Below are 16,898 nucleotides of genomic sequence, written 5' to 3'. Positions count from 1 at the left end.
TATATATATATATATATATATATATATATATATATATATCCACTAATACAGTCCAGGTGGTCTTGGAGTCTCTGCTAATAAGCTAAATCTGGTGTGTGTTGTGTCGATGTTCCTCCAAGAATAGGGTTTGAAAGCTCTACTGTAGGGAAATAGACGTTATTTGCCATGCGGTGACAGACTGTCCTTGACGTCACAGCGTCATAGTATAGCCTCACCTAGATGCCTGTTCAGAGCCGTGTGTCCGTCTCGCCACATCTCTGATGGCCAGAACATTTAAGAGCAGAAAACCTGAAGAAGGAAATCAGGATGAACTCAAAACGATTCGAGAGCTCTAGAAACATATTCACCCACTACAACAAGCAGCAGCTCAGGCTTCCCTGAGAAGAAAGTAATGGGGGAAGTACCACAGCCATCCGTAGGGATCGATATCCACATCCACTCAGACCAACACACGATCCATCAGCGTATACGGCTCTCCGCGGAGTCCTGTGCTTCTACACCCATCCGTCCAAACTCATACTGTACGATTACATCTCCTCCTCTCCATTAATTAGACATGAGGAAAGATCAATAACGTCTAACGGCTCCGTCTTTAATTATGAGAATAAATAACTCGTCATTATCTGTTGTTCCATTCCTGTGATGAATAGCATTGGCACTAATTTAAAGCAGCAGGAGGGGTTCACGCAGAGAAACTTTGCTTGAACAAAGGCGCGCTGACTTTATGTGCTGTCTCAGGTCCTTTCTACATTTCTATTTTCCAGCTCAAAGAAAGGTTCACCTGGGTTGCGAGATAAGTCAGCATGTTTCCAGCGGTGAAAGGCCCTTCGGAAACATCTGAAAGCACCGGCGGGCCGCTCGGGTCGCGGCTCCTTCGAGGCGGAGTGGTAAAGGAAAGCACATTGTGCTCCGCTAGCTTTTCTTGGGCTCTTTCACCCTCGACGCAGCTGTCAGAACACCAAACAACAGGCACAGCCATTTCCGCGGCCGTCCCTCCGTGAACGCACCTCGCTCAAAGACGCCGCGGGCGCTGAGGCAGCGATTCGTCTGGACGACTGTCAATGCCTTTGTTTTTCTGTCAGGATTTTAAATTACACCGCGGCGGACTTCCTGCATGACTGTGTGCCGAAGATTACGCCTTCGTTCGAAGCGAAAGTCGAGGGACGGTCAGATTGGAGACGATTGATGCACTTCAGAAGAAAGGTGCCGGCGTTCCGGCTCTGGCACGGATATTTCCGGATTACCATAAAGTAGGCTTTGTCTAGACGCCTCAACTGTAGGCAGAGAATGGAGCGCTTCCCGTCGGTGTCATCTGTCATGATCGCGCCGGCTTCTCACTGGATTTTCCAGAGTTCCTCGAGCTCCGCTTTGGATCGGCACAGAAACAGATCCGAATGGAAGAGCAGCTCTTGGACTTTCCCTCCGTGACACAACAGAGCAGAACGACGCTCATCCGTCCTCAATGCAGAAGATGAGGCTATGAAAGCTCTTATCGACTAAATGAAGATACAGGAAGTGCTTTTAACACCATAACTTTAACCCTAAACACACCTAGAATCCAAGTAACGATCAGCACATTCGTGACCAGGATGCAAAAATGGGAAGATGTTGATCATCAACCATAGGAGGAAAAATTAAATATCATATGAGTGGTTTCATTTTGCTTTCATCCTCTGCAATCTCCCGTTTGGAGAATGGGTATAGGTTTAAAATCTGATTGTTTTGTCAACAAGTACTTTTTATTGAAAATATATCTAAATAAACTTTAAGTATGGCACTAGAATGAGCAGTAGCATATAAAGAGCATACAGAGCTGTTAGTTTAGGGCCAAGTTATGCTTTGTTGTTACTGATAAACTTGCATTTTCCATGAATTAAAATTTACTTTTTTCTTACAATAAATTTATTTTCAGGGTTGATGGTTGAGGTGGAAATCATCAACTAACTTCTATTAGTTAACATGTATTTACAATGATATATATATCTAAAATGTATAATCTTAATCTTAGTTAAGTTCAACATTTACCAATACATTATTAACATCAAATGTTGTTATCTGTTGTTAACCTGTTAATGTTCTTCAATGGACTTGAGCTAACAGTAACAATGAGCTGTTTTACTTATTTATTATTTTATCGAATAGCGTTATATTAAACAAAGATTTAAAAAATACTGTATTAAATGTATAGCTCATTTTAAGGTAACTAATGGGACCATATGGTAAATTGTTACGATGTAATTTCCTGGATGTCAGAATTATTATTATTTTTATTTTTTTTGTATATGAGGGAATCATGCAATAACAGGGATGAGCACAAAACATGGGACACTGCTAAATTATATTTTGGTCATTAAAATGAGTCAATAACTAATAAAATTCTTAATGTAATGTACTCGATCACAATTATGACATTGTTGCATGACATTGCTGGACATACATGAGAAAGTGGAGACTGGACAAAATCCCCATTTAAACTCTGAAAACAGACATTTTATGTTTTTACATCTAGTTACTCTTCATGTTAATGGCTTCTGAAATAGATATGTCTGTTTTCAGGACAGGATCGTGGGGTCGGTGCCTGATGATATTCTCCGGCTGACTGTGAGAGTGGACATCAAATGGACATCAGGTCACAGCACATTGAACTAAATGAATTCAGTTAATCTCTCTGATGTTTCTCCATCCCTGGAGCCAAATTCTGACGCTAATGTTCCCCCTCAGGGTCATTTAAAGCCCTTTCAGTGCCAGCATGTCTAGTGGCACTTTACTTCTCCAGAACTCTCTGCTTTCTTCAACCAACAACCTGAATCTTAATCTCTTATTTGCTCTGACGCATCTATTTCCACTGGATTCGTCCAAAAGTCATGCATGAGTTTTACGGCACAATAAAACGTTTCAAAGAACATTCTGTCACTATTCACGCATCTAATGCTCCATTGCTGGTGTTTTGTTACAAAAAACACCATCAAAGCAAAAATACAAGCAGCATGTGACTCGTGCGCTATATTTCAAGTCCTTTGAAGTCACATGTTCACGTGTGATCCGAAATAAGAGCCACATTTGAGTTTTCCACTCATTATTTCCCCCCCTGCTGAAGTTCTAACATCACAAGCCACAAACAAACTTTTTTATGGAAAAGAGCAGCTTGAACGTTCTGCTAAACATCTCACACGCGTTTCCAGTGCATTCGTTTGGGTTTTTTTAGGCGAACCATTCTGTTAAAATGGTTTCTCTGAAGAGTACCCGGCCACCAGCAGCATTCGCGCTTCTCCATCGCAGGGACCTTTTGTTTTCTTTGATGCAGAATGCATTGTGCCTGTGACCTTGTTGGCAAATATGGACCTGAAATCCCTGGCCAGTCTGTGAAAGGACCGAACGCATTGGTCCCAGTTCAGTGGGTGCATTCATGAATAAGACATGACCCATATTCCCACACAACACAAGCACGGCCGATTGAACGCCACGTTTTTAGGGGAAGAAAAGTATGTCGGGGCTTAACCGAGGCAAAGACGCTTTAATGCAAAGCTTGTTTTCGATGCTCGTGCAGTCTGCCGCAGCCTGATATCTTACGGCGGAATATGTATTAGTTTTGTGTCATTATTCATGCTCAAACGATGCTACTTGCCCACTGGCTGAATGTGCAGTAATTACTACAACTCGGCTTCCTTCATTTATATTAATGGATAAATGTTTGTTTAGGGCTTCCTAATCATAATTATTTCCATTTAGACCGTCATTCCAGGTGAGGCTCGGAGAGAGAACAGCACACGACTCGTACTCATACTGCATTTATAGAGTATATACTGCTGTAGTGTGTGAGTTCAGACTCTCTGTGTGCAATACTCAATCACACAGCGCTTTGTGCTCCACTCGACCTTCCATTCCAGTGTGACGAACGAGCCGCCAGTCGTTTTTAATCTTCCTTGACTCATTATTGGATTGGAGAGCCTGAGTTAAGACGTTTTACATAAAATTTGATGGAAGTAAAATAATCATGTTTATTCCCACCAAGGTAACTTCACATGTGATCTTTACCAAAAATCTCATTTCGAAGGATAAAAGCAATGTCTTTGGTTTTAACGGCTTGGATTGTAATTAATATCCATCTTATCTCCAGGTTGTTGGGTAAAAGTTCAAATACATGTCAGAGAGTTAAACTTTCGCAGACAGGTACTGCACAGGATCTGATTGGACGTACAGCATAAAATAAACTTTCATCACTGAAGTCAAAAAATGACTCTTTGAAATATGCAACAGACATTATTTCATCAAAGTATTCACTTAAATACTCTTCTTGAACTAATCAAGATATTTTAGTAAAAGTATTTAATTATTAAGTAGGTCTCACACTGGCATTTCAAATGTTTTAAATGCATATTATTGCTGACAGATAGAAGAATCTATTCAGTAACATTAATCGCTGTTGTTATTGTTAGGTAAAACCAAAAGTTAATTAAAACAAAAGGGTAATTGACAAAACTTAATAAAATAAAATGAAAAATGTCATAAAAATGACAAATTTAAATGAAAATGAAAAATGTTTCTTCGATAACTAACTAAAATAAGCTAATGTACCTACATTAATTAATTCAATTAAACTATATACAAATCTTTAAAAATTCTAATAAAATTACTAAAACTATTAATTAAATTTAACAGCTATATAAAAATATATATTTTTAAATCTAATAATTTCTAAAACTATTATTTAAAAAATAATAAATTAAATTAATTAAACCTATATATTTAATATTAAAGCACATCAATTGAAAATAAATTAAAAATTTAATGAAATTATGAAAATATTAGCTAATTCAAAATAATAAACACTATAAATAATGATAAAATAATAAATACTATATTTAATAAATATAATATAATACTTAATAAATGCTATAAATAATACTACAATAACACTGATATATTTATAACTGAAAGCACTGATATTATGACACAATCTGGGTCAATATCACTGTGTAAATATAAAGGGGGCTAACTGTGCATCTTAAATAAGGTAATACACTGAAGCGTATGTTTCTCAGACCCACAGATGGCAGGGAGATCTGAGAGTTATGAAGGACACGTTCTGCTGTATGTCCTGAAACATCGCCCTCGGTCTCCCCTGCTGTTCACATCATATCTGTACAGACAGCAGTATATACTGCAGAGTATTCTCAACATCACAGACTCCCCCCTGATTGAGTTCTGCTGCGCTGCGGTGTGTGTGTGTATGTGTGTGAGTGAGTGTGTGTGTGTGTGTGTGTGCGTGTGTGTGAGAGTGTGTGTGAGTGTGTGTGAGTGTGTGTGTGTGTGTGTGTGTGTGTGTGTGTGTGTGTGTGTGTGTGTGTGTGTGTGTGTGTGTGTGTGTGTTTTCTAAGCGCCACGCTGCTATTGTGTTGCAGGTTTTATCAGGCCTGAGCGGCAAACAGTAATACTCTCCCTCCAACAACAGATGTGGCCACAAAGGAGCGAGAAGGAGGGAGAAAATAAAATGTTTTGCCAATAACCATGCTAATGTTTGGAGGTGGAAAGCATATTCTTCTCTTGCATTTCTCCCATTTTAGGTCTGGCAGAATCTTTCTCAGGCCAACCAGAGGGTTGTTTTGTTTAGTAGCTGTGTCTCATCATTTCATTAAAAGTTAAGTTGGGTAAAAGCCTTTCGTTGGGTCTGAATGGTAAAAACTGGTAAAGGAGAGCATTTTCACTCCGGTTTCTCCACACGGACGCTGACACATCCAACAAGGCCTTACAAGGACACTTTGTAAGAAATGTTGTAAATGTAGCATAAAATTAGAGTTATATTGATGATGCAGAAGCTAGCGAGCGGAAAAGCCCGTCTGCTAATTAGAATATTAATCACCCCCGTTAAAAAGCTCCAAGGTCAGTGAGAACTGAAGGAGCTTTTCCATTTTTCATGATCCATCCGCGGGACGCTTTTCTAGAAATAAAACATCATTTGCTGCATTGGCCAACTACTTAAATGAAACAAACACACACACACACTGAAGAAAGATACAGACAAAGCCAACATACCTGTGAAGGCTGGAAGGCAATGAGAGAGCAAAGGTTAACGCAGGTTTTTGGTCGTAAACCTACCACGTAAAACAGTGAGTCGTGTGGTGGCACTCGTCTCCCCAACACTGTTGGAGGCCACGCATTCGTAAATGGCTTCATCGCGTGGCGTCCGCAGCGGCTGGATTCTCAGAACGGAGCCCGATCCGTCATCAAACTCTATGACCTACAGGTGCGAGAGACAAGATATGTTACGAGAGTTTTTTTTGCCCACAGTTGACGACAGACAATCATGCTCTCACACACACTTCATCCTGACACAGAGCTCTGGACAGACAACGGACACCGTGGCACGATGTTCATTTACGCAACCTGACGCAACAGTACGAACACAGGACACAGAAACAGTCTGGTTAAGATATGCGGCCGGGCTGCGACTGGCTTCCTCAGAAACATGTGCCATTGCTGGTATTTTGGAGATCTCTTTTCTTGAAGCCCAGCAAACTCTTTTTTTGATCTTATGTCATGTCCTTAACGATTGTTTCTTATGAACATTTGTACGATATGACAATGATCTTAGCTGAAGGTCACAATTGACTGTCTGTGCAAAAAACAGTCTGTTGTTAGTATGCCTCTTTTAAACACATAATTTCATAATTATTATTTTTTTTTTAAGTCTCTTTGTGTAAATCCTCATAAATCATTAGCAAAAATCCTTTGGTAGTGTACATGGGAGTTAATTTTAATTCCAACTACTATACATGGGGACCAAGTAGTATACTAAAATTATACTAGAAGCATGATGTTATATTCACATATAATTATAATTGCAATATTAAAACTATACTTAAAAGTGTACTTTCACAAGCTAAAAAGTGGCTAGAAGTATAGAGCTAGTAAAAGTTGAGTTCACTTGTAGTATACTGTAGTTCATGAAATAAAAGAAAACAATGCAATGTAAAACTAGTTGTGTACTCAGAGTTTACTACTGCTAGCTACTCTTAAAATATGCATACAAGTATACTTTTACTAAAAAGCAGGCCAGTTTAGTCCTAAGTAGCATTGAACATGCACACAACAGACCTTACAAAAAGAAGTATGCTTCAAGTTAATTGTATTAACTTAAGAGAAGTTCAAGTATATCTTTCATGTATACTATATGTAGTAAGTATAGTAGTTTCAATGCACTAGTTCTATAATTGTATGCATTGCGACACATTTCAGAACTAAATTGGCCCACTGTTTAGTTTATAGACGTATACTTTCAAGTGTACTTTGCAAGTAATGGTAAACTTTGGGTACACCACTGGTCTTCTTTGTATTGCAAGTATACTTTGAACTATACTACAAGTGAAATCACACATATAATGTTAGTTATATACTTCTAGACTTTACTCAAGTGCACTTCAAAATATACTAGTTTAATATTCCCTATACAGCAAGTATAATTGAATGCTATCTTTAAGTGATCTTTTCATCATACTTAAAACTTACTGTTTACTTTTTGTTCTTCTCTAAGTACACTACTAGCTTCCTATTTCGGTGATTTGTATACTTGAAATAAAGTTCAGTTGAAGTTCACAAATTGTTTACTCTGATAATGGCTTATAATAGAAGCCCGTGTGAATCATGTCTAATACAAAACTCTCACGCCTCAGAAGAAATGTCAGTAAAGCCTGCCAAATGTTTATCTGTTTCTGCGTGGGTTAATAACACTGTGTACAAAAAAGGTCAGATTCATTTCCACCATGTATTATTTACTTTAAAGTTTTCCACCGCAAAGCTGACTTATTATAAACTTGTAAAATATATGCTGAAGTTGAGTAAAAGAAACCAGTGTGTGTGAAGGAAACATACAGAAAAGCTTAATACACCATTCTACACCAAGTACACTTGGAATACTAAATTATACTTTTACGTATACTTAAGTATATAACAATTAAACAGTATAAGCCAAGTACACTTAAGTGCAATTTTAAAATGAACTATACTTAAGCATATATCTAAGTATTCTAATTTGTTGAGATAGTGAATTGGTGGGTTTTTGTTAAACGTGAGCCAAAATCATCACAATTAAAAGAACCAAAGACTTAAACTACTTCAGTCTGTGTGCACTGAATTTATTTAATACACGAGTTTCACAATTTGAGTTGAGGCAGAAATCAGTCACACATGTTTGAGAAGCTGGCTTTGGTTTGTGTAAAATGCTCAGTGAATGTCTGAAGGCGATGCTAATTCTTAAGCCAGACGTTTCACGATAAACCCGGCGGCTTTAAGAATGGGATGGCGTGGTCTGGCCCACTCTTAAAGCGGATCGCATGAAACATGAAACGAGGATGGTGATGTGACGTCACAGGCACAAACGTCATCAGACAGTCGATTAGCCTCGACGCCAGACAGACGGGACACAGGACGCTCACAGACAGGTTTAGTTGCTGGCAATCGGGAGATGTATACTCACTTCTGACAGAAACAACCAGGACGTGTTCTCCGTTTTACAGACTTAAATACATCAGTGGTCATACGCTGCGGCTTTTCTTTCACTGTCACTTTTCACGCAAAGAAATGCGAGTATGACCACGCGCTCACATGTATGCACTTGTGAGCCGGCTAACGAAGCCGAGTAGAAACTGAGCGTTAAACGAACGTTTGAACAAGATATTAGTAATGTGTTGCATGGGTGAAGGTGAAAACGCTGCATGGCAGATCGAAGGTTAGCATATTAGTGGATGTTAGTGCTGTGTAGCATGTGATGAACGCTGATAAGATTTCATTTCTGTTGGCGAAAAGGTGCCATATCAGGCGATAAGCATCCGTAGATTAGCCGCCGCTAAGCATTAGCGAACAGAAAATGAAGATGGTTTTGCGGCAAGGTGATGCAGAAATTAATACAAATCTTATCAGTGTTCAGCTGTAATGCGTTGGTTCATCATGCTGGGCTGAGACGGCGATCCAAAAACAGATAAATAAACATAGAGGACTGAGCCGTGGAACATGCGCTGGGAAGCAAATGAGACGCTCAACACAAGAACAAAAACCACTTCTGGGAAACAAGTGCATTTCAGAAATGCAAAGCGCATGTTTGACGAAAGCATCTGATCCATCATTTCCTTAAATGAAGGTCATTCTTATGATCTCATGCTGTTGAGATCAGCGGCCAGATTCACGAAGCATTCTTATCTTACTATCATTGGGATTTTTTTTATTATTTCATTTTATTTTATTATTTCTATTTTTGTAGTGTCTGTTTTCATTTTAATTGAAGGTTTTTTGTTTGTTTGTTTGTTTTCCCCAAATTTGACTGTGAGAAATTTTGTTTTGGCAACTAGTTGAAACAAAATAAGTTTAAACTTTCTTTCTTTTATTTTATTTTTAGTTAAAGTTTTGTATTATTTTCAAATAACAATTTTTGGATGGTTTTAGTTTTAGTTAGTATAACCCTGCTTAAGAAAAAAAAGTCTTAACTGCCATGTCCCCCTATTTTCTAACTTAAGTAGTATTTTTGGGAATACAATACTTTTTTTTTGCCACTGTTCTTAAGACAACCCCCGACTTGTCTGAAATCCCAAAACAAGTTTAAGAAATGTATCGGGTTGTATCAAATTAATTGTTACTTTGCACAATTAACAAACAAGATAAACGCACCAGACTGATCCATCTTAAGACAAGCTCATTTAAAAATAATTATTTTAACTCGCATTAAAAATGTGATGTTGAGTGCTGGACTTCGGTCAAGCAAGTGTGCTTTTTCCAAAAATACTAACACATTTATTCCTAAAAACATAAAGAACTTAAGGAGAACTGCACTTAGGAACTACACTTTAGCTTTTATTACTATTGTTATTATTGTTTCCCCTTGTTTTTTCTAAAGACGATTTTCGTGAATCCGGCAGCGGGACATGAGTGATCATGCATGTTAGTGTTGGGAGGATATGCTAATGAGTGGGTGTGGCTGAATCAGTGGGTGTGGTTAATGGGCGTGGCTGTCGTTAGCATTCACTTGTCGAGCATTTTACATCAGAACAATAGACCTAATACCTCAAAACGCTGGTTGCTCACTCTCTTCCCCTTCTTGTTCCACACGATCTTGGGCCGCGGGTCGCCCGAAGCCTGGCAGATGAAGGAGGCGACGCCGCCCTGAACGCCTGTCTGATCGTTCGGGGTTCGCAAGAACTTTGGTGGCGCTGAAAGACAGAAAGAGGGAAGATTACACAACTGATTCAGACAGAATACTGAACAGAGACGAGTTGCACAAAAGAAGAAACACAATCAAATGAACAGAGCAAAGATGTGACGATAGTCCTATGAACACTGAAGGCAAAATCACTCACGAGGCAACTAAATGCATTTAAAAACATAATCAAGAAACATAAAATTGGTGAATGTTTTATATCAGAACAACAAACCTCAAAACTCAAGCTTCACAACTTTTAAAATTTAAAGTTAAAGCACTTTTCATTAGTGTTTAATCTTTTTGTTTTCCCAGTTCAATTGGTATTTGTATGTATGCATGCTATATATTGTTTTATTTATATATTCATTCATTTTGTTCCCAACAAAGCATGAGTGGGCCAAATACGGCAGTCGTTACCAACACACCAAACATTATAACCAGCAGTTTAATTTCCCTCAGAAGTCTGTGTTTGTTAGTGATGGAGACGAGCGGCGACTGGATCACATCAGAGACACGAGATCAGAAACACCATTTATTTTAAGAGTTTTACATCATGATCTGTGTGCTGTTTATTAGGCATCATTAATAGGGCAGAGTCCAAAATTAACGCTCGCCACGATCCAAATGAGGTAAAAATTGCAGAATGAATATCCGTCCTGTAACATTATTAGCAACATAATGCATGATTGAAATACTATATAAGAACAACTCTATCTTGACACAAGATATCAAAATCAAACACATTCAGATGACTGAAACGCCAGCGACTGACACATGACTGAAGATCGAGGTAAAAATACTCAAATATTTCACACGCACCGCAGAGAAACAGTGTAAAAACAATCGACCAATCAGATGAATCTGGGGGCGGGATCTTGAGTGCACGCACACACTACTGTTCATTTAGAGAAGTCAATGTTTTTATTCATCGAGGATGCAATCAATTGATCAAAAGGGACAGTAAATACATTTGTAATGTTAAAAAATATTTATGTTTCAAATAAATGTTGTTTTTTGAACTTCCTGAAAAATAAAATGTATCAGTTTCCACAAAAATATTGGGCAGCACGACTGTTTTCAACATTGATAATAAAGATTGTGTGACACTGAAGACTGGAGGAATGATGCTGAAAATTCAGCTGAATAAATTAAATTTTAACATATATTCACACAGAAAACAGCTACTTTAAATTGTAATAATATTTCACATTTGGTTCAAATAAATGCAGCCTTGGTGACCAGAAGGGACTTCTTTCAAAAACATTCAAGCATTATTATTATTTATTTACTATTTTACAATTCATTAATATTTTTAATTAGTTTTATATTTTCAGTTTTAGTAACTTTGTTATGCACTTTCATAATTTGTATCAGTTTGTTTTAAATGACATTTCTATATAACTTTAGTTTTTGTTTTAGTAATTTTATTTAGATGCCAATTTTCGCTTAGTGTTTCATCTAACATTTATACTTCATTTAATTTAACGAAACCGGTTTTAATAGTTTTAGTTAGAAATAAGAGCAGTGTCACATTTCTCGTATGATGGATCATGGCGGTGAGCACTTGTTCCCTAGTTAGAGCGCTGCTCGTGCTCGAGGCGGGCAGTTGATACAAGATGTGACATACGTATCCCATAGTCCCTGTCTATAATTGGATCTGTGAGCGGGGTGTCACTGCCGCGACCAGAGGGATTTTACTGAGTCGTCCAAAATATCTGCCGTCGCTGCCAACAGCCACCGCCTCTCTCGCGCTCGCTTGCTCTGTACTTCAAAGAGCAGTTTCTCAGCATGTAAATATGTAAAATCGTATCTGGTGCGGCTGTCATACAGCTATCTGAACACGTGCCGAATAACACCTTTCATAATTTGTATCAGTTTGTTTTAAATGACATTTCTATATAACTTTAGTTTTTGTTTTAGTAATTTTATTTAGATGCCAATTTTCGCTTAGTGTTTCATCTAACATTTATACTTCATTTAATTTAACGAAACCGGTTTTAATAGTTTTAGTTAGAAATAAGAGCAGTGTCACATTTCTCGTATGATGGATCATGGCTGTGAGCACTTGTTCCCTAGTTAGAGCGCTGCTCGTGCTCGAGGCGGGCAGTTGATACAAGATGTGACATACGTATCCCATAGTCCCTGTCTATAATTGGATCTGAGAGCGGGGTGTCACTGCCGCGACCAGAGGGATTTTACTGAGTCGTCCAAAATATCTGCCGTCGCTGCCAACAGCCACCGCCTCTCTCGCGCTCGCTTGCTCTGTACTTCAAAGAGCAGTTTCTCAGCATGTAAATATGTAAAATCGTATCTGGTGCGGCTGTCATACAGCTATCTGAACACGTGCCGAATAACACATCAAAGATGCGGCTGTCAGTGAATCTGCTCTAATGGAGTTTGGGTCGACAGTAAACCCCGCTTATGAGCTCACGCTGCACATCAGCTCCAGACACATCCAAACACGGAGAAACAGCAGCACACTTTATTTCCTTTTCATTTAATGAAACCATTTCTAATAGTTTCAGTTAGAACAGTGTCAGATCCCTGGTATGGCGGATCATGGCGGTGAGCACTTGCTCGCTAGCTAGAGAGCTGCTCGTGCTTGAGGTGGGCAGTTAATACAGGATGTGACATGCGTATCCCATAGTTCCTGTCTATAATTGGATCTGAGAGCGGGGTGTCACTGCCGCGACCAGAGGGATTTTACTGAGTCGTCCAAAATATCTGCCGTCGCTGCCAACAGCCACCGCCTCTCTCGCGCTCGCTTGCTCTGTACTTCAAAGAGCAGTTTCTCAGCATGTAAATATGTAAAATCGTATCTGGTGCGGCTGTCATACAGCTATCTGAACACGTGCCGAATAACACATCAAAGATGCGGCTGTCAGTGAATCTGCTCTAATGGAGTTTGGGTCGACAGTAAATCCCGCTTATGAGCTCACGCTGCACATCAGCTCCAGACACATCCAAACACGGAGAAACAGCAGCACACGTGTGTGTGTGTGTGTGTGTGTGTGTGTGTGTGTGTGTGTGTGTGTGTGTGTGTGTGTGTGTGTGTGTGTGTGTGTGTGTGTGTGTGTGTGCAGCTGTTTTCAGGCTCGGTTTAATCCCTGAACACCTCAAAATGAACTGAACTCACAGCAGAAAGTAGGGCTGCACGATTAATCGAATGTGATTGTCATGCGCCTCTCGTCAGTAAAGCCGGTTCTGTGATTAGTAGTAAATCTACTAGCGTTTACTACACAGAGCCGTAGTTCTCTGACAAACTACGCAAAATCACGTTCATAATCGCAGACTATTTAATCGCGCGATTATGAAATCGAAGAAATCGTTCTGCGATTATGAAAGCTGTTTGCATAGCTTCTCAGTGAACTACGGCTCTGTGTAGTAAACGCTGCTCCATCTGAAAGCATGTGAAAACACCACATTTAATAACATGCTTTTACTCCAAACTCACTTCATAACGTCAGTCGAGTGTTTGAAATAAATCCTTCTGTGAGATCATGTGGCTTCTTACACAGAATAAGGCACGCAACATATTTCATAGCATTTAAGCAGTGATAAAGGCTATGTCGATTAACATTGCATTATTATATACTTTATTATAATAAAAATTATAATAAGATGAACTCAGATAAACCGTATATTGCCATTAGTCACGTTGAATCAATGAAAGCAGTTGAATCTTCTGTTTATTCAGCTGCAGCGCTAGGGATTTCCTGGGTTTCTTCTGCGAGGCGTATTTGGAGTTCCAGTGCGAGAGCGCCCTCTGGCCTTCAGATGGAGATTTACTGCTGATCACAGAACCGTGCTTCACTGAAAGATACGCATGACAATCGCAGCTTCTGTCGAATCGCGATTTATCGCCTTTGCGATTTAATTTTGATTTATCGTGTAGCCCTAGCTAAAAGGGCCCTAAAAGGCCATATTAGTAAAACTGACTTTCAATGTTGTAGTCATTTTATTTTTCCCCAATGTGAAGGCATTCGTTATTATATACTTTATTATAATAAAAATTATAATAAGATGAACTCAGATAAACCGTATATTGCCATTAGTCACGTTGAATCAATGAAAGCAGTTGAATCTTCTGTTTATTCAGCTGCAGCGCTAGGGATTTCCTGGGTTTCTTCTGCGAGGCGTATTTGGAGTTCCAGTGCGAGAGCGCCCTCTGGCCTTCAGATGGAGATTTACTGCTGATCACAGAACCGTGCTTCACTGAAAGATACGCATGACAATCGCAGCTTCTGTCGAATCGCGATTTATCGCCTTTGCGATTTAATTTTGATTTATCGTGCAGCCCTAGCTAAAAGGGCCCTAAAAGGCCATATTAGTAAAACTGACTTTCAATGTTGTAGTCATTTTATTTTTCCCCAATGTGAAGGCATTCATTTTCTCATCTTGAAGAGGATTATGGGTAATTCTGTATCCCGCTATGTACAGTACGTACATGCACAGTACGGCTGCATGATTTGGGGGAAAAGTGTAATTTTCCTGATAAAACTGCTATTAAAATTGCCATAAAAAATTTAATAAAAAACTCACACGTTTGTTGTGCTTGTTTGTAGGGCTGCACAATTTGGCAATTTTTTTAAATATTAAACAAAATAAATACTACTACTGCAAAATTTCACTTCAAAATAAGTAAACAAGATTTTTTACAGTACAACTGTAAAATTACTAAAAATATTAAACAAAACAATAAATATTTTCTAACATGTCACTTATACTTAAGTATTTAAGGCAAAAATAATAATGACAACAGCTGCTTTAAAAATAATTCACACTACAAGTTTGGAAAATGTTTGACATGTTGTTTTTAGATGCGACTCAAACCGCTGGCGTGTAAATGAACACAGAGCTGCGCATGACAGCGCATGAACTCAATGTGAACTGCTATTTCCAGCAAGATGAATGAACAGACGGTGATATCAGCTATGTTTTGGATTTTGGGTTATTTGATCAGGTCATAATGCATAATGCATTCAGTCACAGACACGAGTGCTGCAGTCTCCTGCAATGCTGCATGACTTCCGCTTCATTCATCACACTGGAAATGGATGCGGTGCGCACTGCATTGTGGGATACGGTGTGTGTGGTGCGGTGAGCTCTGCTGTGAAGATTCAGTAGATCATCTGGGCATTTCACGAGCACAGAAACAGTTCAGTCTCTCAGTCCATCAGAAGACGTTTGTGTCTTTTCTCTTCTTCAGAAGCGAGTGACACGTTCGATTTCTCCTGCATGAGCGGCTTGTATTCGCTGTCTGTCAGAGACACTTTCATGATTAGAGTCTGTCAAACGAGTGTCTCTCACAAACACTGCGCTTTAAATATACTGTTAACCTCCCAAAATCACAAATACAAACCTCCTGTCTTTGCTTGTGAGACTTATTAGATATCTAACATCATATTATGATCGCATGAAGCTGCAGTTTCAAACATCAGATGTCTGTTTGTGGGAAGAACTAAATAATCTCATGCCATTTAACTCAATTTTACACACATTGTTGACTTCATTCATCCAGCTCAATTGTTCAACACTGTCAAATTATTGTTACTGTACTGTATTATAGTGTAAAAAACAAAACAAAACAAAATCTAATAAAAAATAAAATAAAATAAATAATGTGAACCCCGTTGTCTGTTTGATCTGGTTGAGATTCAGGGTTTGTCGGGCGTTTACTGCTGTCATTTTATTGGATGAATATTTTTGACCACCACTTCAAACAGACACTTTAACCTGCAAAACAGCAGTCAGGACCGGTGCAGATGTCACACACCAACACACCTGTTACCCCCCTCCTCATGCTCAGGTGTGTCTGAGTGACCCGCGTGTGACCGGGGACCTCCATTACACACCGACACACACACACCTCACGTCTGCCATCAGAACAACACACAACAAACACCTCCAAAACCTGTTCACTGAAGAAACTCATAAACATGTCAATGTGATTCATCAGATCAGGAGACTGTATGCGGATCTTTGCTCTTCATTACATTCACATTCCTTTTCCTACATTTGAAGTCTCAATATGTTTCATCAATACAAACTAACTAGGTTGAGACTACTTTTTAACTACTTTGTAAACTATGATGCTACTTGCTTTGATATTTTGATATTTAATACAATGGCATTCAATCAGTGTGAAGTGATTGTTTCAATACTTCTTCTGCATTGCTGTGTATTCCAGTTGTTCCTAAAGACTGCAGGATTGGCTTATATCACACATACACACTCGTGTGAGAGCAGTGTGACCTTTCACACCGCATTAATTTAACGGTGGTCTGTGAGAATGTTTCAAACCATTTTCACAGCACAGCGACTTTATAACGGCCACAACAACATAAAATCTGCCCTACCAGAGGTGACCGGCCCACACACACCTGACAGACACACACACAGCCGTCTGTCTGACACGTCTCGTGCAACACAAAAACATACACAACACTGTTTTCAAGTGACAGACACCTGGGGAAGTTCTCAAGTGTCGTTCCAATAGTCGACTGCATTTTCCCACAGTCACTCACATCTACGGACTGAGATCGGTAGAGTGAGATGTGGACCAAAAGATGTGTTTGTGTTTAACATGAAGATGGCAGTGTATGAGAATGACCTCTACAGAAGCTCATCTGGCGTGTGTGTGTGTGTGTGTGTGTGTGTGTGTGTGTGTGTGTGTGTGTGTGTGTGTGTGTGTGTGTGTGCTCTATATGGC

At 39.0% G+C, this 16,898-nt stretch overlaps 1 protein-coding gene across 21 annotated transcripts in view; it reads right to left on the bottom strand.

The window, feature by feature from the left end:
- LOC107567371 (protein tyrosine phosphatase receptor type D) overlaps positions 1-16,898 on the bottom strand; it is a 304,365-nt gene that overhangs the window by 72,494 nt on the left and 214,973 nt on the right. For all 21 annotated transcript variants that reach the window (XM_016253039.1, XM_016253041.1, XM_016253044.1 and 18 more), the window contains 2 exons: positions 10,051-10,196; positions 6,097-6,238 (listed from right to left, as the gene is read on the bottom strand). In XM_016253039.1, the coding sequence (XP_016108525.1) occupies positions 6,097-6,238; positions 10,051-10,196 (288 nt within the window). The remainder of the gene's footprint in view (positions 1-6,096; positions 6,239-10,050; positions 10,197-16,898) is intronic.

The sequence above is a fragment of the Sinocyclocheilus grahami genome, unplaced genomic scaffold (assembly GCF_001515645.1).
Source record: "Sinocyclocheilus grahami isolate Dianchi unplaced genomic scaffold, SAMN03320097.WGS_v1.1 scaffold1151.1, whole genome shotgun sequence".
NCBI lineage: Eukaryota > Metazoa > Chordata > Actinopteri > Cypriniformes > Cyprinidae > Sinocyclocheilus > Sinocyclocheilus grahami.
The sequence above is the reverse complement of the archived record's forward strand: the minus strand, read 5'-3'. Positions and strand labels throughout refer to the sequence as shown.